This window comes from Myotis lucifugus, unplaced genomic scaffold (genome assembly GCF_000147115.1).
Source record: "Myotis lucifugus unplaced genomic scaffold, Myoluc2.0 scaffold_84, whole genome shotgun sequence".
Lineage (NCBI taxonomy): Eukaryota > Metazoa > Chordata > Mammalia > Chiroptera > Vespertilionidae > Myotis > Myotis lucifugus.
In genome coordinates, this window is record NW_005871132.1 from 2,390,179 (window position 1) to 2,415,271 (window position 25,093).

A 25,093-nucleotide genomic window follows, 5' to 3' on the forward strand; every position below is an offset into this window, starting at 1 on the left:
CTAACATTAGTCATCACTTATGCCAATATAGCCAGTACTTTATTTGGTGAACAGAGTAAATTAAAACATATTCTCTATTGGTCAGAGAGCTATACTCCTCAGGCTTCCTGGGGCAGTCCTAGTGGATATCTAATTGTATCCCAGTTTAGAAAATAAATTATAAAGTCACCCTACTCACTGATTTTTGCAGTATTTCCTGGTTTATATTTGAAGAATTTCATTTTTCTCTCTTTTATACTCTCTTTATATACTGTCATCTGCATGACCCAAATCATTTCTTAAAAGACTTACTAATAAAATGGAAAAACTGGAGTACTCACGGGTAGCCAAGGAAAAGGAGATTGAGGACTGAATGGCTTCGGAAGAGATTGACGAGCGTCCAACAGAGCACCCATCCACACAGAGTGAGCAGCACCAAGCGAGCTGATATCAGAACCATGTAGTGAATCATAGATGCTGCACCCGCCTTAGTGGCCTACAAGTTTGGAAGCACCAAAAGGAACATTTTATAAATCACCTTATACAAAAACAATGTGACTCAAATAAGAACTTGGTAGATTTAGTGGAAGTTAAACTGTGCCAGAGAGAGAGAGAGAGAGAGAGAGAGAGAGAGAGAGAGAGAGAGAGAGAGAGAGAGAAAGAGAGAGAGAGAGAGAGATTGAGAAAAGGGAAAAGAAGAAAAACTGTACCACCACACCTAACTTCCTCATTCTTGAAGATTAAGACATCTCCAGGCAGTTAACTGTTCCCATAGTGCCTCATAGAGACCTTCTTTAAGTTCTTATGATATTATCTAATTATTTACATTGGGATTTCCCAAAGTACGGTCCATGAACTATATTCATCAGAATCACTTGGGTTGCTTACTGAACATGCTAATTCCTATTGACTTCCCTCATCAGATATAGGGACCAAAACCACAAGTCAAGGAACCTGTATTTTAATAACCCACCAAGGGACTTCTATGTACATAAAGATATTAATTTAGCTGACTCCAGACTAGATTATAATGACCTCAACAGTAGTAAGTTTCCATTTTTCTTTGACTCCTTCCCCCATTCTGTTTCCTAAATAATGTTTAATAAATTACTGAAGCTTCAAAAACTATCTTCTTTGACAAATTCCTATATAAACAAAAGTTTCTTTTCTGACTTTTGTAAACATGGAAATAAGGCATAATCACCTTATATCACAGCTGTTCAAACATTTTTCTTTAATCCCAAATCTTTAAAACTGATTAACTATAATAAGAAACATATTAGTCTAAACATGAAGCTCTGCAATGCCATTTTCTTTCAAAGTGGACTAGGAAGAAGAGAATGAGCAAAATGCAGGAGAAAATGGTCGATTCCTATAACCTCTAAAACAGCAGAATCAAAACCCAGAAATGGGGGGGGGGAAATTATCTGGATTCAATAACATATGGGAGGGGATAAGGAGCTTTTCAGATTTCTATTACATACCCATTTCTTATTTTACCCAACACACTACATAACATATATAATATATATGCTAGATATACTATTTACATAGTTCCTTACAAATGCAAAGAAACAGTTGAATTAATACCATAATGAACTGCTCACATCTCAAACTGTAAGAAAGTCTCCAGCTGTTCTCAGCCAGAGCAGGGTAAATAGCTGTATGTAACTCCTCTGATACACCTCATGCCAACGTACCCTATGTTTCAAAGCCTAGGGAAGATATTTAAGCCACTGGAATTACTCCGCTGCCTCCTTTTTCAAAAGTTTACAATTAAAAAAAAAAGGCTCCTCTGCCCAATGTCACCAGAACAGCAGAGCTCAGATATAATTTTTGGCTATTTCAGATATACCAGGTCCTGGGACACAGTGGTAACCAAGACCTCTGCATGAGGCTGATCAACCAAAACAGACATGTATTAAACTCACATTTACAGAAGTAATTATTTTTACAGTTGTGACAAGTAGTGCTATAGGAAAAGAGTAGGCTGCTATGGAGAACAAATAACAGGAGACCCTAACCTAGGGAAGGCTACCTGAGGAAGTGACATTTCAGCTGAGATCTAAAGAATAAGCAAGAATTAGTCAAGTAAGAAGTAGAAAATATTCCTTATACTATGTTGTTAGAAATACAGGATTTAAAACTATATACAGATAATGTCCCAAATAGCCGCACAATATACAGATAATGCCCCCCCAATACATATATATATATATATTCTCTATAAGCATATAAAAATTAGAAGGAAATATATCAAAATGTGGTTCTCTTAATAATGGCATTGTAATCGTTTTAAATGTTCTGCTTAATATTTTAGTGTTTTCCAAGTTTTCTTCAATAAAATGTACTATTCTTCCATGTAGAAAAACAACTTTTTAAAAAGAGAGTTGCTCAGGTTGGTGAAAGAACAGTAAATAACTTTTGGTCTTGTGGAGCAAGCAGAGAAGTAGGGTGGGCGTGGAGGTGAATGAACAGTCTATCTAGTTGGAGAGGTATTCCTCCCAGAACAGTGTTTAGCTTTCTGAATTAATTACCTCCAGCCTCTCCTTAAAAATGATTGGTCTTTCTCAGAGTAGGGGTCCTTTCTGTGATATAAGCAAAACAAAAGGCAAACATATTTTAATAGAAGGAAGGAAAGATGATTTAAGAGGGGTATTATCCATCAAATTTAAGTATTTTAGAAAGAGAATCACTATATAGCTCTTAAACTTCTGAATAGATAAAATATTCAATTCACATTGCTCAAAATACAAAATGTTTAACAGTATTTGTAGTGAAGTTTCCCTCCTACTGGTCTTGTCTCTCAGTCACCAAGTAGGCAGGCCATTATTAGTTATATGTCCTTCTAGAGATAATTTACTCATATATAAGGCAATATATACTCTTTTCACCTGTCTTATGTACTTTCCTTTTTTCACTTAGTATCTATTGGGTCAGTAAGTGACGACATTTTCATCATTTTAATAACTGCATGCTATTTATTCCATTATGTTGATATACCATAATTATTTAATATTCCCTTTCAAATGGACACTAAGGTACAGATTTAAATCTGACTAGAAATCTGCTTAAAATTAGTTTAAATATTTTGTTCTCAGTAAGAATTACAGGTTCTTTAACAAACAGCTAATGCACTCTCCAGCTAAGCTTACGCAAAAGCTGTTAAAACTATTGTGAAGCAATTAGCAAAAGAAAAAATAGAGTATTTCAGAGTACTTCAAGTTGTAATTTTTGTAGCTCCAAGGTAGATCCCCAGTTGGGAAGGGTTTACACACTAACTGGACATACTAATTTGACATACACAAGTACCATTTTTAAGTAACTGAAGAGATGAAACAAAATCACTCCCTGCCTGTTTTAATAGATGTAATCATAACTCTCCACCGAGTTCCTCTAAGGAAAGAACATAGTTTCTCAACATATCCAAAAGTAAACATCTATTTTCATAACCTAAATAAAGAACTTGGAAGAAAAGGTTATAAACTGCCTTTCCCACTGTGAAAAACAGATGATCCTACTACCAATTTTTCAGTCTAATTTAAATGATTTTCACATGATTTAATATCTGCACTTACTCTTGTGTTTGTAGAAATAAGGTTCCTGAAAATTAGCGCTTATAGACACAAAAACTTCCCATGTATGCTTTAGAAGAAAAAGTTGCCTTGGTTATCTGTGATTATAGTAACTATTCAAAATTTCACACTGAATTATGAACTCCAAGATTAAAATTATTAGCCTCTTTAACTAAGTTAATTTTTTTTTGGTAATCATTTACAGGGCACAAGATTAAAAAATCTTAAGAAAACACATTTATCCCCTTCCCCCCACTGGGGTTTACAAATACATAAAAAATTATAACAATGGCCAATTCTATTAACAATTTTTAATTTTTAAAAAGATCACATTAATAATGTCCCAATTCTTTCCTCCACTGACCACTAAACTTAGATTCTATTCTTCAAGATTACTCTTATGCCAATTTGGATGTTATTTTTAAATTCCAAATTTTAATTAACTGAAACAAATGCTTCTGGCTAGCAACTCTACAAATGGCATTAACATAATTTCAAGTGAATGTTACTTGAAACAATGTTTTAGATACAACTGTTTATTTACATAAAACTTCATATCAATAGTTATCTAAAATTCATCCAATTTTACTGTAACTATTAAAATTAGAAAGACTGTAGCCCTGACCGGTTTGGCTCACTGGATAGAGCATCGGCCTGGGGACTAAAGGGTCCCAGGTTCGATTCCGATCAAGGCATGTACCTTAGTTGCAGGCACATCCCCGGTAAAGGGTGTGCAGGAGGCAGCTGATCGATGTTTCTCTCTCATCAATGTTTCTAACTCTCTATCCCTCTCCCTTCCTCTCTGTAAAAAATCAATAAAATATATATTTTTTTAAAAATTAGAAAAACTGTATTGTACTGAAGAATTTGGAAGCTAGAAATGAACTCCTACTGGACAAATGAGATTTCTAACAGTTCTTTCGAGTTATATCACACTTGACTTTTAAATACATTATAGGAAAAACTTTTAAAAAGAACCAACACAATTCACATGGGAGTAAAATAAATTTATAATTATATTTAGATTATACTTGGACATTTCATGTTTTCAATCTGAACCCATTCTAGTAACTAACTCTAGCTATAAGTGATAGAATATAGTGAATGAACTGTTACCTCTGAAATGAGGGCCCATACCAGCCTCCTTGCAAGCATCACTGTGATGAATGCTGCCAAGTGGTAATCAATGAGATGAAAATTCTATAAGAGAAACAAATAACTTCATCAGAAAGAAATATCTGTATCCTTGGAATTGTTATATGAAGAGGTTTGTCTCCTCAAAAGATCTTCCTTACATCACCTTACACTTACAGACCACAGGAAATTGAGAGAGCAGGAAGAGACTACCTATCTTCTACTTCTTTCTCTGACAAGATGCTTTAACTTTTCAAACACTATTTAAACTATCTCGAATGTATTCCTCTCCTTTCTTGAAAGTTTATTGTATTAAAAGGAAAAGATTACAGTTTTGGGTTAACAAGTGATAACCTACAGAATTATGGCAAGAATAATTTATCTAAAATGCCATATTTATGAGCGACAAATTTAATGAATCAGAATTACCAATTTTGGGGGGTTACTGCTGTTGGTCTCTTTTAATCTAAGAGCTTATGTTGATCTAATTGAGCATCTACTAACCTAAACTCCCTACTCACTGGTACATCAATTACATTCATTAGTTTTTCTTCTTACTTTGATTTAGAAACATGTTTTATACAGTGAGGCCTTGACTTACAAGTTTAATTCGTTCCGTGATGGAGCTCGTAACTCAAATTACTCGTATGTCAAATCAAAAAGTAAACAAGTGAGACACGTGATGCTGGGCTGATGTTGTGGCGTTCACTGTGACGTTCACTGCACCAACTAGCGGTGGGGTATCTGAAGCTGGCTCGTAACCCAAATTTTAGCTCGCAACTCAAAGCAAAAAAATCGGCCGAGAGATGGCTCGTATCTCGAAAAACTCGTTAGTCGGGACACTCGTAAGTCAAGGCCCCACTGTATTTGATTTCTTCTTCCTATAAAACGATAGTATTACCTAGATCAGTGATGGCGAACCTTTTGAGCTCGGCGTGTCAGCATTTTGAAAAATCCTAACTTAACTCTGGTGCCGTGTCACATATAGAAATTTTTTTATATTTGCAACCATAGTAAAACACTTATATTTTTGATATTTATTTTATATATTTAAATGCCATTTAACAAAGAAAAATCAACCAAAAAAAATGAGTTCGCGTGTCAGAGGTTCGCCATCACTGACCTAGATGCTATACATGATTCCTTCTAGTTCTAAGTGTGTAAACATCACTGTAATAATAAACAAAATGAAAAGTCAGTAGCAACAAACAGAATGTTCATTTTGATAGTCAAAGTCTGTAGGTTTCCACAGTTCTTCTTCCAGAAGGAAAAGTTCAATTTCTCAATTAATTATTTCAATAAATATGTACTGGGCACCCACAATGTGCTAAGTACTCTTCTTGAAACTGCGGATAGTGCTGAAGATTGACAGACAAGGTTCCTGCTTTCCTGGATCCTACTTTTTACTGTGATGTGAGAGGGCAAGGGGATAGCAGATTACTAGGTGTCTCTTATGCCATCACAGAATTTAACTGGGCACTGACTCTTAGCTAACTAAAGGTTCATTTCCCAGTTTCCCTTGAAAAACCACTTGTTGCTAAGGGATGTGATGGAAAATGATGTGTACTGCTTCCTGGCTGTGCTCTTAAAGAAAGCTGTGTCTTTTTCCTTTCCTCCTTCCTGCTGGCCAGATGTGATGACAGAGTTGGAACAGCTACCTTGGATCATGTTTGGAAGAAGCATGTTGGGGGTGGCAGAACAAAAGAAACAAAGAATTGTCACACTGGCCTTATGTCACCTACCTAATTTTTATTTATTAGAGAATTAAGCTTCTATTTTGTTTTAGCCAGCATGATACAGCAGCTAAACCCATATATTTAATAAATTTATTTAAGGGGGAAGGGCAATGACAATAAACAAGCTAAGAAGCAAAATCATTTCAAATAGTTACAAATGCTGATAAGAAATAAAAGTGATAAATGATGACTGGTGACAGGGGAGTTGGAAGATGGGTGAAAAAGGTGAAGGGATTAAGAAGTACAAACTGGCCCTGACCAGTGTTGCTCAGTGGTTAGAATGTCCGCTCACCAAAGGGTCGCAGGTCAATTCCTAGTTAAGGGCACTACCTGGATTACAGGTTCGATCCCCAGACCCTGTTGGGGCACATGCAGGAGAAAATCAATCGATGTCTCTCTCTCGCATTGAAGTTTCTCTCTCTCTTCTTCCCTCCCTCCCTTATACTCTCTCTAAAAATCAATGGAAAAAATATCCTCAGATGAGGATAAACAAATACACAAAAAAGTACAAATTGGTAGTCACAAAATAATCATGGGGATGTAAAGCAGAGCTCAGGGAATATACTCAATAATACTGTAATAACTATGTATGGCTCCAGGTGGATCCTTGAAATATCCAGGGACCACTCTGTAAAGTATATGATTATCTAACCACCATACCGTACACCTGAAACCAGTACAAAATAATATTAAAGGTAAACTGTACTTAAAAAAATTAAAATTAAAAAATATAATGACTGGGAAGGGAGGTACAGAGCCAATTTAAATTGGTGGTTGAGGAGAATAACTCTGAGAAGGTCGCATTTTGGGCTGAGAGCTAAATGACAAAAGAGCACCAGCTCATTTCAGCCTTCTTGCTGATTTCAAGCACACTAGGCATATATTTTCCTGCCATGGGGCCTTTGTGACTACTTTTTTCTTTAAAATGTATCCCAAATCTGTCCACTCCATCTCCACTGCTACTGACCCTCTTTTCAATCCATATTCATTTCTCATCTGAATCTCTGCCCCCAGATCTTGTCATTGCTGGTGCTCTAATATTACCTTTAATAAAATTTTGTACTGGTTCTAGGTGTACAGTATAGTGGTTAGATAATCATATACTTTACAATAAAGTGGTCCCCAGATATTTCAAGGATCCCATGGGACCGTACATAATTGTTACAATATAATTGACTATATTCCCTGTGCTCTACTTTATATCCCCATGATTATTTTGTGACTACCAATTTGTACTTTTTCTTGTTGTTTGCTTTTTGTTAATCCTCATTTTTTCCCCTAATGGGAAGTCATAGAAGTGTTTAGGCCCTCGCTGGTTTGGCTCAGTGGATAGAGCGTCAGCCTATGGACTAAAGGGTCCCGGGTTTGATTCCGGTCAAGGGCACATGCCCAGGTTGTGAGCTCGATCCCCAGTAGGGGGTGTGCAGGAGGCAGCCGATCAATGATTTGCTCTCATCATTGATGTTTCCATCTCTCTCTCCCTCACCCTTCCTTTCTGAAATCAATAAAAATTAAAAAAAGAAATGTTCCGGCAAAGAGTGCCATGATTCTATTTGTATTTTAAAATGCTCACACTGATTGCTCTGTGGTGAATATATTATAGTGGGGCAAAATCAATTAAGAAGCTATTGCTTTTGATTCAGGTGAAAAATGATTATGGGTTGAAGAGGGTCAGTAGCAATGGAGATGGAGTGGACAGATTTGGGATATATTTTAAAGGCAGAGCAGCCAGGATGTCAAGAGAGTGGCTTACTGTACATTCTTCAGATCATCTCTTTTTCCTTCTTAGTATTTTGGATTCTAACAATATTTATCCTCCCTTAGTTGTTTGTTTGTTTATTTTAACATAGAAAACCTAGATTTGTTAAACTATTACAAAGACAAAACAATTATCATGTGGAGTACTTTGAAGACTTCATCCCAATTTCATGTGTTCTGCTACAGAAACTGAATGAAGAGGCTAGAAATTAAGGATATAACATAACCTAAGAATCTATAATAGAACAGACTGGTGAAACATGGTGAAAGGAGCAAAAGCTAGTCAGAAGAAGCACTTGTGTTAATATGTGTGGCTGGGATGTTTCCAAAAAGGCTCCCTAGAGATGCCTGAATGAATTAATCTGGGTCCCAACAGTAAAAAGATCCTTACCCCTGTAGAGAATGAGCAGAGGCCAGATTCATCTGAGATCTTTGTCCTTTTTTTAAGGGTAAGGGTATCCTTAGGCCCTAAAGGGTCTATCTTAGATTCAGCCTCTCTTCCATCCCGTCTACCAACACCTAAGTGCCCGTGCATTTTCACCACATACCCCTGCTAGGTTACAGAAGATACATACACTGAAGGCAGGAATTATAGGCCTACTCAGAAGGTACCTAGACACAGAAAATTTGGGGATAAAAGATAAACTACAAATACCCTCTTGGTTAAGTAAATTCACCTTGGTTAAAGGTAATAGTTTCTTCTGCTGGTGACAACTTGTTGTCTCATACAGTCTGTCTCAAGAAAGAACTGGTTCAGGAAGTTTCGGAGAAGGAAAAATATTTTCATCAACACCCACTCCACAGAGGAAAAGGCACCAAGTTCTCTCCTACAGTTATGAGAATCCCAAAGCAACATAAAATCATTTTCAGTGATCAACATCTGCATCCTCACACTGTCCAGCAACGTGGGTGTAGTATCTACCTCCATCCCACCTTCATAATCTCTTACTGAATCTTCTGTCTGGACTCCAGCCTTGTTATACTGGCTGCTCACAGACTGAGAAAGCATTCCTTCTAATCTCTCCAATGTGGCCTGGCCTTCGGCTGTTAAGTGGGATAATCCTTCTTCACAGGTGTAAAATGTAGGGATGTCCCCCTGACCTTGTTCATGTGCTTCCACATCATATTCTTCTCCATCATAATCATCTGAATCTTCATCCTCGGGATCTGGATGCAAAGCCTGGCATTCACACATTGCAGTGAACATTGCCTCCAATGCTGATTTACCACTAGGCACAAATCTAAATTCAGCAATAGGTTCAACATCCTCTTCACTGTCTTCCTCTTCTTCATCAGTAACAGAGTCTTTCGATTCTTCTTCAAATTTGGCATTCACCATAACATATAAATGCTCTCATGGATAGGCATTTAGGTCCCTGGACACTGCATGTAAACTAATGGTGGGGTATTCCAGTGAGAACCCCAGTCCAGAGCCATCTAACCAAGACAAGCGGCTCTCAGCGATGTAAAGAGTGCTGAGTGCCGGTGCCCAAGCCCTTCCCGTTGAGCACCTCGTTGGTATCTGGTATCAGCCGACCTGGGCGGCGGGAAACTTCTGAGGAAGCTCACTGCAGTAGTGAGGGCCAAGATGCAGATCGAGAGGGAGCTGAGGCACAGCAATACCCAGCTCACCGCATCCCGCTCCGGAAGCAATCTATCCTCCCTTAGTTTTGATATCCTTCCTTGCTCACCCCACTCCTCCAAAATAATGCAAGCAAATCTACTAGACTCCCTAGCTAATGTCTGGGGGTCCATTTATGCAACACTAGTGCATCTAAGACATTTTTTAATATAAAAAGATTTAAGTGCCTAATATATCTTCATGTTAAGCAAATTTTGTTATATTCTAAATTGCTAAAAATGCATCTGCTTATGATTAACTTTCTGTAAACCAAAATATTTGATTAATCAGAGTCTTCCACTCCTAACTATTCTGAATAATTTACTATACTACTTATTATTTTTATGTTTCTTGGGGTTAGGACTCATTTAGCTAGTTTCTTGATAGCTAGAATGATACTTTACATATTTAGGTGTTCACAGTTTCTTTTTGATAATTACTAAGATCTTGAAATGGAAAAAGAGAAACCTAATATATAAATGTGACAAATTTCTCAGTGTGGCATGCATAATAGAAGAAAACTTAAAGGAGACATACCACTAGTTGAGGTATAAGTCCTTTCTAGAAATCCCTGTCAGCTGCCACATTCTATGCTTGCACACCTTCAGTGATGGGTAGTAACTAGGTCTCTGACAGCCCATTTATCTTTGAACAGTTCACTGATTCAGGACCCTTTCAGTTTAATGGGATAAAATCTTATTTGCTATTACACATATGTTACTCAGCTCCACAACTAAATTTTGAACTTTGTGGGAGAAGGATCACATGTGGCTGATAAGTGAGCTAGACCACACAATAACCTCGTTTAAGTGTGCCTTCCTCTCTACAGCAGAGACTGGAAAGCTAAAAACATTTTCAGACTTTCTTGCAGCTGAATTTCTAGATTTGATTTCATTTCTGCAAACAAGTATTACATAAAACTTAAATTCAGAACTGAGTAAAGTGGGGAGATGGACAAGTAAAGGTCACCCTTTACGTCAGAGCAAAGAAAGTATAATTCTGGAATCAGCAGCATAGTAACAGCTTCCTGATTGACAAGAACACTAGTTCCCTTTGTTTTATGGCAACATTTGTAAGAGACTTTTAAAAGTGGCTGAGAGAAAAGCTCTTTTATTAGCCTGAAAATTCAACAAGTGAGAAGTTTCCATTTAATGTCAAAGTAGAAATTGTATAATGTACTTATAGAGTAAATATAGAATAAATACAGGAAGTTAAACATAGCAGATAGGTTTGGATTTGAGTACTCACTGTGTCACTATGTGATTCTGAGCCAGTTTCAAAATTTCTAGGTCTCCTATAACTCATTCATAAAATGAGAGTCATACAGTAATACCTACCTATTTATTCAAAGAGTAAATGAGATAATACTTGCAAAGAACATAGTAAATATTTTAATAAGCGTTTGCTCATGTCACTGTTAGGATAGTGAGGTGTTTATAGAGCTATATAACGAGAAGAAACTTTAAAGATCATCTAATCCAAACTCTTCATAACACCATGGTCAAAGAAAGATAGATGAAGTATAGTTTCTACATTCAATAAACTCAAATTCAGGTGGGGAAAGACTATTAAAAATCAAATATACAGCTCACCCTGTGTGGCTCAGTAGTTGAGCGTCAACCTATGAATCAGGAGGTCAAGGTTTGATTCCCAGTCAGGGCACATGCCCAAGTTGCAGGCTGGATCCCTAGCAGGGAGCATACAGGAAGCAGCCAATCTGATTCTCTCCCATCACTGATATTTCTATCTGTCTCTCCCTTTCCTTTCTTATCTCTGAAATCAATTTTTACAAAAACTCAAAACAAATAAATGAAGCATTCAATTTGGCATTAAATCATTACAATTCTTAAGTAAAAGAAACTGAAATTCTCGCCCCAGCCTATTTGGCTCAGTGGACAGAGCGTCAGCTTGCGGACTAAAGGGTCCTGGGTTCAATTCCGGTCAAAGGCACATGCCTGGGTTGTGGGCTTGATCCTCAGTAGGGGGTATGCAGGAGGCAGCCAATTAATGATTCTCTCTCATCATTGATGTTTTCTATTTCTCTCCCTCTCCCTTCCTTTCTGAAATCAATAAAAATATATTTTTTTAAAAACTGAAATTTTCTTCACCTAAGTAAGCAGATAGTCACTATGGAAAGAAAATTCTTAATGGTTAATTCCAGGAACAACCAATTGATACAAACATTTAAAAGAAAAATGTTTATTCCCTTCCCATGCCATCTTGAAGATTTTCGTTTGCATTTCCTTCCTTTCTATGTTCACCGGGCCAGGGAGGTTTTTGATTCATTTATAAGTCACAGACGCATACATAAACTATACAGGACAATAGCTTTCTTTCTCCTAGAGCAGGGGTCCTCAAACTACGGCCCGTGGGCCACATGCAAATACAAATATTGTATTTGTTCCCGTTTTGTTTTTTTACTTCAAAATAAGATATGTGCAGTATGCATAGGAATTTGTTCATAGTTTTTTTTTAAACTATAGTCCGGTCCTTCAACGGTCTGAGGGACAGTGAACTGGCCCCCTGTTTAAAAAGTTTGAGGACCCCTGTCCTAGAGCGTATCTCTATTGCCCATCCAAATCTGCCAATACCAACCACTTACTTGACTAGCCTTACCATTATTTTATATATCCTTCTATGGAGAACATTCTCTGCATCAAGATTATCACACCCATCCTAAATAACTGGAGAGAAGATAGAAGAAACCTACAAGATACTGTCATGTACTTTAGCAGAAACAGTTCTTCTCTGTTTTATTTTTGTAACAGAACCCAATTTTATTCAGGATAACAATGAATTCAGTAAAAGGACTATATTTTCCAGCCTCCCTTGCAGGACACATGTGAAAATGATATAACTAACCCTGGCCCACAAGGAACTCTCCTTTATAGTTCCCTTTCCTCTTTTCCCTTTCTGGCTGACAGGGATGGACCACAGCCACCCTGAAAGCCACTCATTGGAAGATGTTTGTCAGCATCAGCCTGGGTCCCCTGAGTGACCATATGGGAAGTGTGCTATTCCTGCCAACTAGGCCAAATGCCTCCGACTGTTATGTGTTTGGAGAATTATACAAATTTTGGGCTTATTTGTTATAGAAGCTTCCATTATCCTAGTACAGTCATTAAAAGGGTAGAGCTGCTAGAATTTAAACATATTGGCACTTTAAATTTCCAACAAATATAACATGGTATGGAGAAAGCTAAATATAAAAACCTTCTCATGGTATTATTATAATAAATTATTTTAATGTTTTCTGCATTTTCATTTGTATTTTTACTTCCTCCAGTCATAGACCAAAGCCAGATATTTTATATTTCAAACAATCTTATGACATTATATTTCTGAAAGTACCCTTGGTTTAACAGGAAAACATTTTATTAGAAAAAAAATTATTAAGAAAAATAATGTGCCAAGACCGGTTTGGCTCAGTGGATAGAGCGTCGGCCTGTGGACTGAGGGGTCCCGGGTTCGATTCCGGTCAAGGGCATGTACCTTGGTTGCGGGCACATCCCCAGTGGGAGGTGTGCAGGAGGCAGCTTGTCGATGTTTCTCTCTCATCGATGTTTCTGACTCTCTATCTCTCTCCCTTTCTCTCTGTAAAAAAATCAATAAAAATAAAAAAAAATAAAAAAAAGAAAAAGAAAAATAATGTCTACACAGATTTTCCAACTAGTTTCTTGGCTAAGTAACATGAAGAACGTAAAGGCCGATTAAGACTTACCAATGAAGTACAAGAAGCAGGATGATTGTAAGGATACCACCACACTGTTTTATAGATGTTGATGTACTGAATGAACAGGGCAACCAGCAGGTAGATGAAAAAGAGAAATTCAAAGAGCAGGCTCCCATCCACAGGCAAATCAGGAATTTGGCAATGACGAACTGGACCTGGGGTGATTAAGGCTGTGATAGGTGGGACCGGAAGGCCAATAGCACTACCATTCCTGGAAGAGAAAACTAGGGTTAGCTCAAATAGTGATTACCCTTCAGTGTCATACAGCATAAAGGGCTCCCGCTTCCTTCTCCACCTACCCTTTAACCTTTAGCCTTCCCCCAAACTCTACCCTAGGATCTTTGGCTTCTCCCTTCACACACACCCCCTCAGTGATCTAATATGTGGCCATGGTTTCCATTATCCTCTAGATCAGTGGTTCTCAACCTTCCTAATGCCATGACCCTTTAATACAGTTCCTCATGTTGTGGTGACCCCCAATTTCATTGTTACAAACTGAACATAATTAAAGCATAGTGATTAATCACAAAAACAATATGTAATTATATATGTGTTTTCCGATGGTCTTAGGAAAGGGTTGTTCGACCCCCAAAGGGGTTGCAACCCACAGGTTGAGAACTGCTGCCCTAGATGCTGAAAACAAAAATTTTTCTCCATAGAGCTCACTGCTGAGTTTTAGACCCATGTTATCAAGCTGTCTACTGGACATCTCTGTATTCCTCCTCCTGTGGTCCTGGCTCTAGTTCATGTCCCATCCAGTTAGCTGCCTGAATCAGAAACCTGGCAGTATATTAGAACTTTCCTTCTGCCTCATCCAATCACTCCCTAAATCTTACATATTCCACTTTATAAAACTTTCTCCAGCCCTGGCTGGTTTGGCTCAGTGGATAGAGTGTCGGCCTGCGGACTGAAGGGTCCCAGGTTCGATTCTGATCAAGGGCACATGCCTAGATTGTGGGCTTGATCCCCAGTAGGGGACGTGCAGGAGGCAGCCAATCAATGATTCTCTCTCATCATTGATGTTTCTGTCTCTCCCTCTCCCTTCCTCTCTGAAATCAATAAAGATATATATATATATAAAAAAACTTTCTCTAAACTGTACCCTCCTCTCTAAACCCCCTCTGTCTTAGTTCAAGCAGTTACTATTTTTTCATCTAAAGTACTGCAGTAATCCCCATAAATTCAACTCCACTTTCACCAAATTCTCCAACCTTCCTTCAGAGATCTTTCTAAAGTGAAAGTCTGATCTTTCTAAAATGTTACTCTCTTGAATGAATGCCTCTCCACTACCAATAGAATAATATTAAAAATTTTAGTATGTCCTATGAGGCCCTCTGCTTAACAGACTAGCTTCATCTCCAAAAACATCCTCCTTAACCTCTCACATACACATTTACTGACAAAATCCTTCACGACTTTTTAAATGATCAAGAATATCCTCTACGAAGCTTACTCTGATTGATTCAATCAAAACTAATTCATCTCTCCTCTGTGCCACTATTACACCTAAACTAGGCCTTTATGCTGGGAAAAATGTAAGGCAGCAGGAAAAGAAGACCCTATGTGAGATGGACTGACTCCATAAAAGAAGCCATAGGCATAGAACATTGTTGAGTACAGGACACTGTGGACATCACTAATTCATAGGCTCACCAGGAGTTGGAGCTGACTTACTGGCACATAAGACATGTCTTTAATATTGTACTTTTCATACTACTATATAATTTTTGTATATATCTATGTCTTGTCTATCATAATCTTAAGGACTATAATTTTCCTACTTTACTACAAATATATACCTTTAGGTTGAGAAGACAGCAGACCAATATGGTCATAAGAAAAATAGGGATCTCTGAAAACACTAGTTAAGATATACAGGTTTCAATCCCTATCTCCCTGTTATCCCTTCTACCAAGCTGTTTTATACGTGAGAAAGAGCTGGGCTATCAAGAATGATAACATTTCCCATTATATGTACACATGGGAGTAGTTACAGAGATCTAAGAGTCTACTATTGTTTAAAGCACATGAAAGAGAGGGTTGGTTTGTATTTTCAAAGAAGATTCTAGAGAAGGAACAATATTAGCATTACCATTCTACTCTAAAAGTTCCAAATATAGAATTCTAGCATTAGTACATGACATTCACAGTACTTTATGTGACTCCTGGGAATATAAACTCTGGTCACTCTGAACAGTTAAGAATAACATGGCAGAAATGCAGAGGAGTCAGAAGGTAAGAACAGGGAGAGAGGGATCAGGAAAAATTATAAAAATTTCTTCCTCTCATTGCCAGTGTATATTCTAATAGAACAAGCTTATCAAGGAGTAGGTTGTGATCTACCAGAAGGTTTCATAACCTTACCTGTTCAGTCATAAACCAATCATCAACACCACAGCCCTGTGATCTGTTCTGAGAGATGGGCCACAGCACTTCCCAACTCCAGGAGATCTCATTCACACAGAACACAACATGAAAAGGGCCCTCTGGAGTTGTACAAGTTGGTCAACTTGAATGGAGGGGATTAATGCCAACAGCCAATCTATTCTCTCACTCCAATTAATCATAAGGTATGGAAATAAAGAATTCTGAGAAGTTACAAGGTTAGAGGCCTCTACTCTAGAACAAAATAAAAATTCGAATTCCTCTTCAGTCAAAACTCAATGAAAGGGGAAAGCATGCTGAATGAACTACTTGTTATAATTTAAAGGTTTAAAAGGTTCTTAAAGAATTTTTTCTAAGTAAAGACTAATCTGCTTCTGTGGTTAACAATGTCAATAAAATGCTGGGCCTCAAGAAAGATATTCCAAATGAAGTTCAAAAGATCTACACCTGTGATATTCTATAACATATTCACCAATGTTATCTCCAATAAGGGTTTAATCTCCAAAATTTACAGGGAACTCCAAACTTAAAGGGAAGATAAACATTTTGCAAAAATGGGCAAAGGACCTAAATAGACTTTTCGAAAGAGGACATACAGAAGGCCAAGAGACATACGAAAACATGCTCAAAGTTACTAATCATCTGAAAGGTACAATGAGGTACCATCTCACACCTGTCACAATGGCTACCATCAACAAACGACAAATGCTGGCGAGGATGTGGAGAAAAAGGAACCCTCGTGCACTGCTGGTGAGAATGCAGACTGGTGCAGCCACTGTGGGAAACAGTATGGAGCGTCCTCAAAAAATTAAAAATGGAACTTCCATTGGACCCAGTAATCCCACTTCTATGAATATATCCCAAGAAATCAGAAACACCAATCAGAAAGGATATATGTACCCCTATGTTCATAGCAGCACAATTCACCATAGCTAAGATTTAGAAACAGCCTAAGTGCCCATCAGTAGATGAGTGGATTGGATTAGAAAACTGTGGTACATCTACACAATGGAATACTACTCTGCTGTAAGAAAGAAGGAACTCTTACCATCTACAACAGCATGGATGGACCTGGAGAGCATTATGCTAAGTGAAATAAGCCAGTCGGAGAAAGATAAATATCACATGATCTCACTCATTTGTGGACTATAATGAACAACATAAACTGATGAACAAAAATAGATCCAAAAAAAGAATTAAAAAAAAAATAGATCCAGAGTCATAGAAGCATCGAACAGACCACCCAACCTAAGAGGGAAAGGGGGGGAGGGAGGCCGTAAGAGATCAACCAAAGGACTTGGATGCATATAAGCATAACCAATGGATACAGACAGTGGGGGGAGGAGGGGTGTGAGGGCATGTGCTGGGGGGTGGGAGTGGCCAGGGAGAGGTCAATGGGGGAAAAAGGAGACACATGTAATACTTTTAACAATAAAGAATTTGGGGCGGGGGGGGGAGGGAAGAAAATTAGTTACAGAGGCTTTTTGTGTGTGTTTTTTTTTAAATTATTCCTGGGGCAGCAGGACATGGCTTTGAAAAAAAGACTTATTCCTAACAGGATATGAAAATATATTAAAGAAAAGCAAAGAGATACAAATGTTTAAGATACAATGTGGAATAGTTCTCCCACATTTTCCACTAATCAGCTGTGGTTTTTGAGAAAGTAACTATATCCCTGAGCCTATAATACAAGGGTTGGAATAGATTCTCTTTAAAGAACTCTTCTCAATGTTAACACTGAGTATTATCCTTTAAACTGTGTTGCAGGTCCCCAAGGCCAAGCCCAGGCTTGATGATTTGCTAGGAGGACTCATGGGACTCGGCATATAGTTGTGCTCACAGCTAAGATTTATTACAGCAAAGGGATACAAATCAAAATCAGCAGAGGGAAAAGGTACATGGGGCAAAGTCTGGAGAAAACCAAGCGCACATTTCCAAGAATCCTTTCTCAGTGGTGTCGTACAGGACACACACAACTCTCAGTTAATACTTGCGACAATATGTGTTAAGTGCTATCTACAAGGAAAGTTCATTATAGACTCAGCACCCAAAGTTTTTACTGAGGGCTGGCCATGGAGGCACTCTCTGCCTAGCAGTACAACTATTTCCAAAATCCCAAAAGGAAAGCAGGTGCTCAGCATAGCCAATCTTAGAAATGCCTGCTTGCAAGGCTGGCATCTGGAACTTGACTGGAAAAGAGTTCCCTTACTGACATAAAAGTTTCACTAAATAATAAGAGTGGCTCACTGTGCCTAACGCATTTGTGCAAACAATGTGGTTTATGTTGAATACCTGCTTTGTCCTTGCATATAAAGGTTGTGTGCGGACGAGTTAACATACCAGGTCTGAGACTGGCTTTTATAGAGCCAGCAAGCAAAAGAATTTAGCTAAGCAAATGGATAAAGCAAGGAGGCTTCAAAGGAATAAAGAAGAATAGGAAGGGATAAAGCAGTGATCATTTGAACATGCTCAGGTGATATTAGTAACAAAGTACCTGCAAGGACAAAACAAAGAAAAACTCACTCAGTCCTCAAATAAGATTCTCCCTCAACTACAAGCTCTAGGAAACTCACAGTCTGTCCTCCTCCTTTAGGAGGCAATCATCTACGCAAGACGTCCTAAGAACAAATCCCTGCTCCCCACAGGTGGAAAACAGGACAGGGAACTATAGGCTTCAATCTTGACTGTGTCACCAAACTAGCTCTATGACATTCTCAAGTTTAACTTCACCGATCGGGCACAATGCTCTCTTCTCCAGCTGACCTGTCTTGCAGAATCAAAGAAATCACCCGAAATTGTATCATACTTAAGCAATTACCTATTTCTCTCTTCAGTACTCTACAGACACTCCAGAAGAGAGTTCTCCCCGTCTGGACCCTATCTTTGTATACATCCTGCCTGAAACTATATTCTAGGCTGTCTACCGCTGGTTTTTATCCCTATTTTTTATAACTCTACCCCGGGTCTTCTAGGCTGCTTCTTTCCCATCAAGAAACAAATACAGGCCCTAGGTGCTTTGGCTCAGTGGATAGAGTGTTGGCCTGAGGACTGAAGGGTCCCAGGTTCAATTCCGGTCAAGGGCACGTGCCTGGGTTTCGGGCTCAATCCCCAGTAGGGGACATGCAGGAGGCAGCTGATCAATGATTCTCTCTCATCATTGATGTTTCTATCTCTCTCTCTCCCTCTTCCTCTCTGAAATCAATAAAAATAATTTTTTTAAAAAAAGAAACAAATATAGAATATCTTCTCCCAAAATATCCTCTTTAGGTAAAAATGTCACAAAATAGTCACTCAGTAACAGTGACTCTGCAAACCATGAACAACTATGATCTTTCACTTTACCCTAATCTGTTGAAAATGTTTTCCTCCTCACCACCCCAGTTAATTGCTAAAGAAATATATGTTAAAGGAGGAGAGCAGATGAAGAATGGTAGGTCAAGGCAACCATGATGGGAACTTTGAAAGCCAGGATAAAGGGCTACAAGGAAGGCAGAGAAGAGCAAACATGATCATAGCTAAAACCACCTAAGAGCAGAGGTAATTTCCAAATGTTCCTAGTTCTTCCCAGTACTCTACTTGGATACTTTAAGTACAAGCATAATCATCTAGGAATGTGGTTTTCAGCTTTTTAATAGCAGAACACTTCTTTTTTTTCTCCCCAAATGATATTTTACATGGTATCCCAATACTTAAAACTCATAGGAGGAGTTAGTCTGATTAAGAGAGGGCTAAGAAACCTGAAGCCTAGATTGCTAGGCCTGCCACCCTGAGACACTGAGGAGAAATTCCACGGGACAATTTGAGAACATAACTATCTAGGGGAATCCTCAAAGCCCAAGTAGAAGAACAAAGAACTGCTGGAGTTACTATAGAAGCAGAGCTGCACTGGCCAGGTAGCTCAGTTGGTTAGAGCACTGACCCGACAAACCAAGCTTGTGAGTTCGATCCCCAGTCAAGCATATACAAGAATCAATCAATGGGGGAATAAATAAGTGGAACAACAAATTGATGTTTCTCTCTCTCTTCCCTTCCTCTCCCTCTCTAAAAAAATCAATTAAAGCCCAGCATCAGTGGTTGTACATAGACGTATGAACCAGGAGGTCAGGGTTCAATTCCCAGTCAAGGCATATGCCCAGGTTTCCTGCTTGATCCCCAGTGGGAGGGGATGTGTGTGCAAGAGGCAGCCAATCAATGATTCTCTCTCACATCAATGTTTCTCTCTCTCTCTCTCCACTCCCTCCTTTCTTCCCTCCCTCCCAATTTCTCTCTAAAAATCAATGGAAAAAATATACTCAAATGAGAATAAAACAAAACAAAAAAATCATGTTATTTATTCTCATACAACATGACACAAATCTTAAGATGTTTAAGTTACAGCTGAGAGTTTATTAATTTCAAACAATTTTTTGAAGAATATAATTTGTAGGACCCTTGGTGGAATATGACTTACAATTTTAGAATCTCATATAAACTGTTAATTTTAATTTGCCCTCCAAAAAATAAAAGCCTTGCACTTTAATTCATTCCTTCCTTCTTTTTTTTTTTTTTTTTTTTTTTTTTTTACAGAGAGGAAGGGAGAGGGATAGAGAGTTAGAAACATCGATGAGAGAGAAACATCGATCAGCTGCCTCCTGCACACCCCCAACTGGGTATGTGCCCGCAACCAAGGTACATGCCCTTGGCCAGAATCGAACCGGGGACCCTTGAGTCGCAGGCCGACGCTCTATCCACTGAGCCAAACCGGTTAGGGCATTCCTTCCTTCCTTTTATTATTATTATTATTATTATTTTGTTAAGCCTCACCTGAGGATATTTTTTCCACTGACTTTTAGAGAGAGTGGGTGGGAGGGGGAGATACAGAGAAACATCAATGCGAGAGAGACACACTGATGGGTTGCCTCCCGCATACAACCTGACCAGGGCTGTGGATCGAGCCTGCAACCCCAGTACATGACCTTGACTGGAATCGAATCTAGGACCCTTCAGTCCATGAGCCAACATTCTAACCACTGCACAAAACTGGCTAGGGCTCCTCCCGTCCTTTAATAGCTAAAAAGGTGATGACTAGAATTTGAATTATGAACCATAACTAAGAATTGGACTGCTTTCACTCTGTGGGCCCCATATCACAACTCTCCGCCTCCCAAGTATTCTGAAATACTGAGCTTTCAGTTTTCAAGGCAGGATTTCTATTTCAGGGTCAGGAAATAATCTTCATAAACAAATACTACCTGAATAGCATGATGACTTCTATGTAAGTATTACTGATCAGAGAATATTACAAATTACAAATAATCTTATTTCTTCTTTACCTGTTTCTCAGGCCTGTTCCATTGCCGCAGCCCCCACCAACCAAAGTCTGTAAGGAAGGTAAAGCTGAACGGCTTAGCTGCTGCCGACTAGGGCCCCTCCTTCCACCGGGCATGTCCGGAAACCAGTCTGCTTCCAGTGCCACCTGTAGCTGCAACCCAGGTCAATGGTTGTCAACCTGTTTCAACTCTGAACAATAACAAAACAAAACAAACAAAACACACACACATTTAAATGTCAGTTTACTATTTTTTAAACTAAGCAATGTAAGAAAACCACCAGAAAAACTGAGGGAATGGGGCTTGTAAAACCAGATTTTCAAACAAATGCTCTCAGTATCTATTACCTACTTTATTCTAATGAAATGAATACTCGAACTCTAACAGATCAAAAGCATAAGTGCTGATCGAAGGTGTGTTCAGCACTAGGGAAGTCACACTTTGTATCTTTTGTCAGTTTAGTACAGAACATGAAAGATACCACGATCAGGTACACATTTACAAGAAACACCTAATACAAACACTTCCAATTCAAATGTAATTATTTCACAGTAAGGCCCTTGAAATACCGGAGAATCAGCACTGTCCAAAATGTTACCGTTTGTTACCAAGCCATCTGGTTCTGGCTCAGATGTGTTACATATTATCTGACTTTCCGCTTCCTTATCAGAAGGGGGGGGGGGGGGTGTTCCCTGTCCCACAGAGGTTGTTGTCGGGACTGACAATGATGGATGTAAGTACACCAGTCCACCCTTTTAACTCTGTAAAACTGTTCAAATGGTATCTCGATGCTAGAGTGAAACCATTGGAAGCCGCTCAAGCGGGTGCCCACTCCAGAAAAACGTATGTAGGATTTCTTAGAAATTACTGAACCTGCACGAGGAAAAGGTAAGTCACAGATGAAGATCCTGGCTGAAAAAAAGAAACTGCCCTCGTCGATCTGGCAACATCACGGCTCCTCCAATATGGATACGAACATCTGTCTACTAAACAGTACAATTTAAAAACTAAAGAATGACACCGTAAAAAAAAAACACACACACAACACAACCTCTGGCTTTCAAAACACTGCTGCAGACTGCACTATCCCTATAGCTTTATCCAAACCGCTGGATGTAGGCAGGGACTGCCGGTCCTTGCTCACAGGGGAAGAAAGGTGTGGAGCAAAAACACCCGGAACGGAAGAGGCGAGAGGATGCAGGAGGGATGGCGAGAGGCTACCAACTCCAACAGACCGGCCCCCAAAGAGGGGACAAGCGGTCCCGCCCCGCCACCCGGAGAGCCGAAGCAGGCCTCGGACAGACGGACAGCACGGCGGTGCCGTTAGACTCACGCATGGAGGAGGCCCGGCCGGTGGGGCGGGATCCGTGGGAGCAGGCAGCAGCTTGACGCGAGAGACCCCAAGCAAGAGAACTCCCTCCCCGCGTCGAGGCGCTCCGAACCGAGTGCTTGTCCGCAGGCCGTCCAGCCCACAGAGGCGAAAAAAAGATGTCCACGCTTCGAGCTGCCAGACCCAGACTTAGACCTAGACCCTGCGTCAGCGGCAGAGCCAGAGCCAGAGCTAAAGCTACAAACAGAGCCCAGTGCCGTCAGCACTCTCCCTCAGCCTCCATTACCGCGGAGCTGAGGAGACGTGGCAGCGCACGGCGATGACGTCAGCTCCGCGACGGCCGCGAGCCCCCGCTGCGAGCTGACTCCCGGAACTACTCCCGCTGCCCCGAGCGAGCCCCCCGCCCCGCCTGCCTGCACCTGCGCAGTGGGACGCGCCTGCTCCGCGGGACTCCTGGTCCCGCCTTCCCAGCCAGGGCTGGTGGATGTCCATCCTCGTTGGGCCTCAGGGACCCAGTCCCTAAGCAGCGGTTCTCAACCTGTGGGTCGCGACCCCTTTGGCGGTTGAACAACCCTTTCACAGGGGTTGCCTAAGACCATCCTGCATATCAGATATTGACATTACGATTCATAACAGTAGCAACATTACAGTTATGAGGTAGCAACGAAAATAATTTTATGGTTGGGTCACAACATGAGGAACTGTATTTAAAGGGCCAGAAGGTTGAGAACCACTGCAGGGTCATTCTGGGAATCTCGTGGACTCCAAGTCACAGTTCTGCACGTTGTCGCTCCCGTTTTTTACAGATGAGGGAAGTTGGGAGACGTCACTAAGGTCACGTCACTGCTGAGTAAAGGAGCCCAGGTCGCACAGTCTTGCTTTAGCTTCCAGTCATGCTCTTATTGTAAAGGACTAGAGCTCACAGTCCAGTGGAAGAGACAGATTGTAACAATAAATGTTACAACGCTACAGAAAGTTACAATTTGTTAAAATAAATGCAACATTAATATTTGCCCCCAAGGTCCGGGAGAATAGCATGCAGACAGCCTTAATAAATTCCATGGGAGGGAGGTGGGGGGGGGGGGGTGTCTCCCCAGGAAAGCTTCACAGAGAGCTTGGGGTTTAAAACCAAGACTCCAAAGAATGCTCCTTGTTTGTATGTTCCTAAATAAATAAATAATAAAACCAAGACTCCAAGAATGACTTCTCCTACCAAGCGCCTGTAGAGGAATTGTCAGATAAGGCAAGGAGGTGGACAGCAGCATCATGAAATCAGAAACTGTCAGTAGTTTGGTATTAGAAGAGTAAAAGTGTCAAAAGGAGCACTTGTGTGAGATTTTAAGAGCCTTAAGAGAAAACTCTTTGTATTGGGTAATGACTAGTTAACCATTATCGAGAGAGTTCTTTTTGGCACCAGATACTAGACTTGTAGTTTTATATATGTCATTTAAGTCTCAATGCTTTGATGCTACCATTGTTCCTATTTTACAGAGGAAATTGAAGTTAGAAGACATGAATATACAAAAGCCAACACAGATACTTTCATCATATTCACCTGTAGGTGTAAGGAGTTTTGCGTATTTTAAAAAATGATTTCAGAGAGGAAGGGAGAGGGAGAGAGAGAGATAGAAACATCAATGATGAGAGAGAATCATCGATCAGCTGCCACCTACACACCCCCTACTAGGGATCGAGCCCACAAGCTGGGAATGTGCCTGACCAGAATTGAACCTTGACCTCCTGATTCGTAGATCAACGCTCAACCACTGAGACAACAAATGTTTTTTTATTTGTTCTGTAAACTGTTTCCTAGCTTGCTACATTGAAACTCCTTTGCCACTTATTTATTTAGTGACTATTATGGACTAGACATAGTGTTAGTGAACAAGACAGATATGTCTCTGCCCTCCTGCAGCTTGTATTCTAATGAGGAAAACATCTATTTAATAAATAAAATAATTAGAGATTGTGATAGGAAGGAAACAAAGGGGTGAGGTAGACAATAAGGAGGGTGCTATATTGAAGGGATATATCTGTCTAAAGGAATGACATTTCAACATGTTGGGAAGGAACCAGAGATGCAAAGATGGGAGAGAAAAGCAATCTAGATAGAAAGCAAAAGTTATGCAGAGATTCTAAGGTGGGTTAGAGCTTGCCATGTTTGAGGAACTTAACACAAAATTGTATAGCTAGGTCATGGTGAGCAAAGGGAAATGTGGTGTTAACAAATAATTTAACGTCCACAGCTGAAAGTCTTTTGTAAGAAAGGTTAATTAAAGAACCAAAATTGCTGGCCAAAAAAGAAGACTAGTCTTGGGACATGACCTCCATTACCTCAAAATTTTGCAAATTATACATCAAGAAGATGGTGGCGGGGATGAGGGCAGGGAGAAAGATGTAAGCTGTTCTGAAAGATTTACATTAGCTGTAGATAAAGACAATGGGAAAAGGGGAAGCAGAGTTAGTTCTGGGATGAGCTCAGCAGAATTTGCCAGGAAGAAGTGTCTGCTGCTGTGGATGAGCTGTAAGCAGC

At 39.6% G+C, this 25,093-nt stretch overlaps 1 protein-coding gene and 1 pseudogene across 4 annotated transcripts in view; both read right to left on the reverse strand.

Annotated features, from left to right (window-relative positions):
- TMEM39A (transmembrane protein 39A) overlaps positions 1–22,923 on the reverse strand; it is a 33,196-nt gene extending 10,273 nt beyond the window's left edge. Inside the window, exons 1-5 of one of the 4 annotated variants that reach the window (XM_023755757.1) lie at positions 22,847–22,923; positions 21,234–21,420; positions 13,525–13,747; positions 4,671–4,754; positions 321–475 (exon numbers count right to left, since the gene is read on the reverse strand). In XM_023755757.1, coding sequence (XP_023611525.1) covers positions 321–475; positions 4,671–4,754; positions 13,525–13,747; positions 21,234–21,346 — 575 coding nt within the window. In that variant the 5' untranslated portion in view covers positions 21,347–21,420; positions 22,847–22,923. Of the gene's footprint in view, positions 1–320; positions 476–4,670; positions 4,755–13,524; positions 13,748–21,233; positions 21,421–22,103; positions 22,518–22,563 lie in introns of those variants that run through there. The other 3 variants (XM_006090906.3, XM_014457725.2, XM_006090907.3) reach the window with 3 other exon arrangements.
- LOC106697573 lies at positions 9,027–11,433 on the reverse strand (annotated as a pseudogene).
- Positions 22,924–25,093: the final 2,170 nt, after the last annotated feature.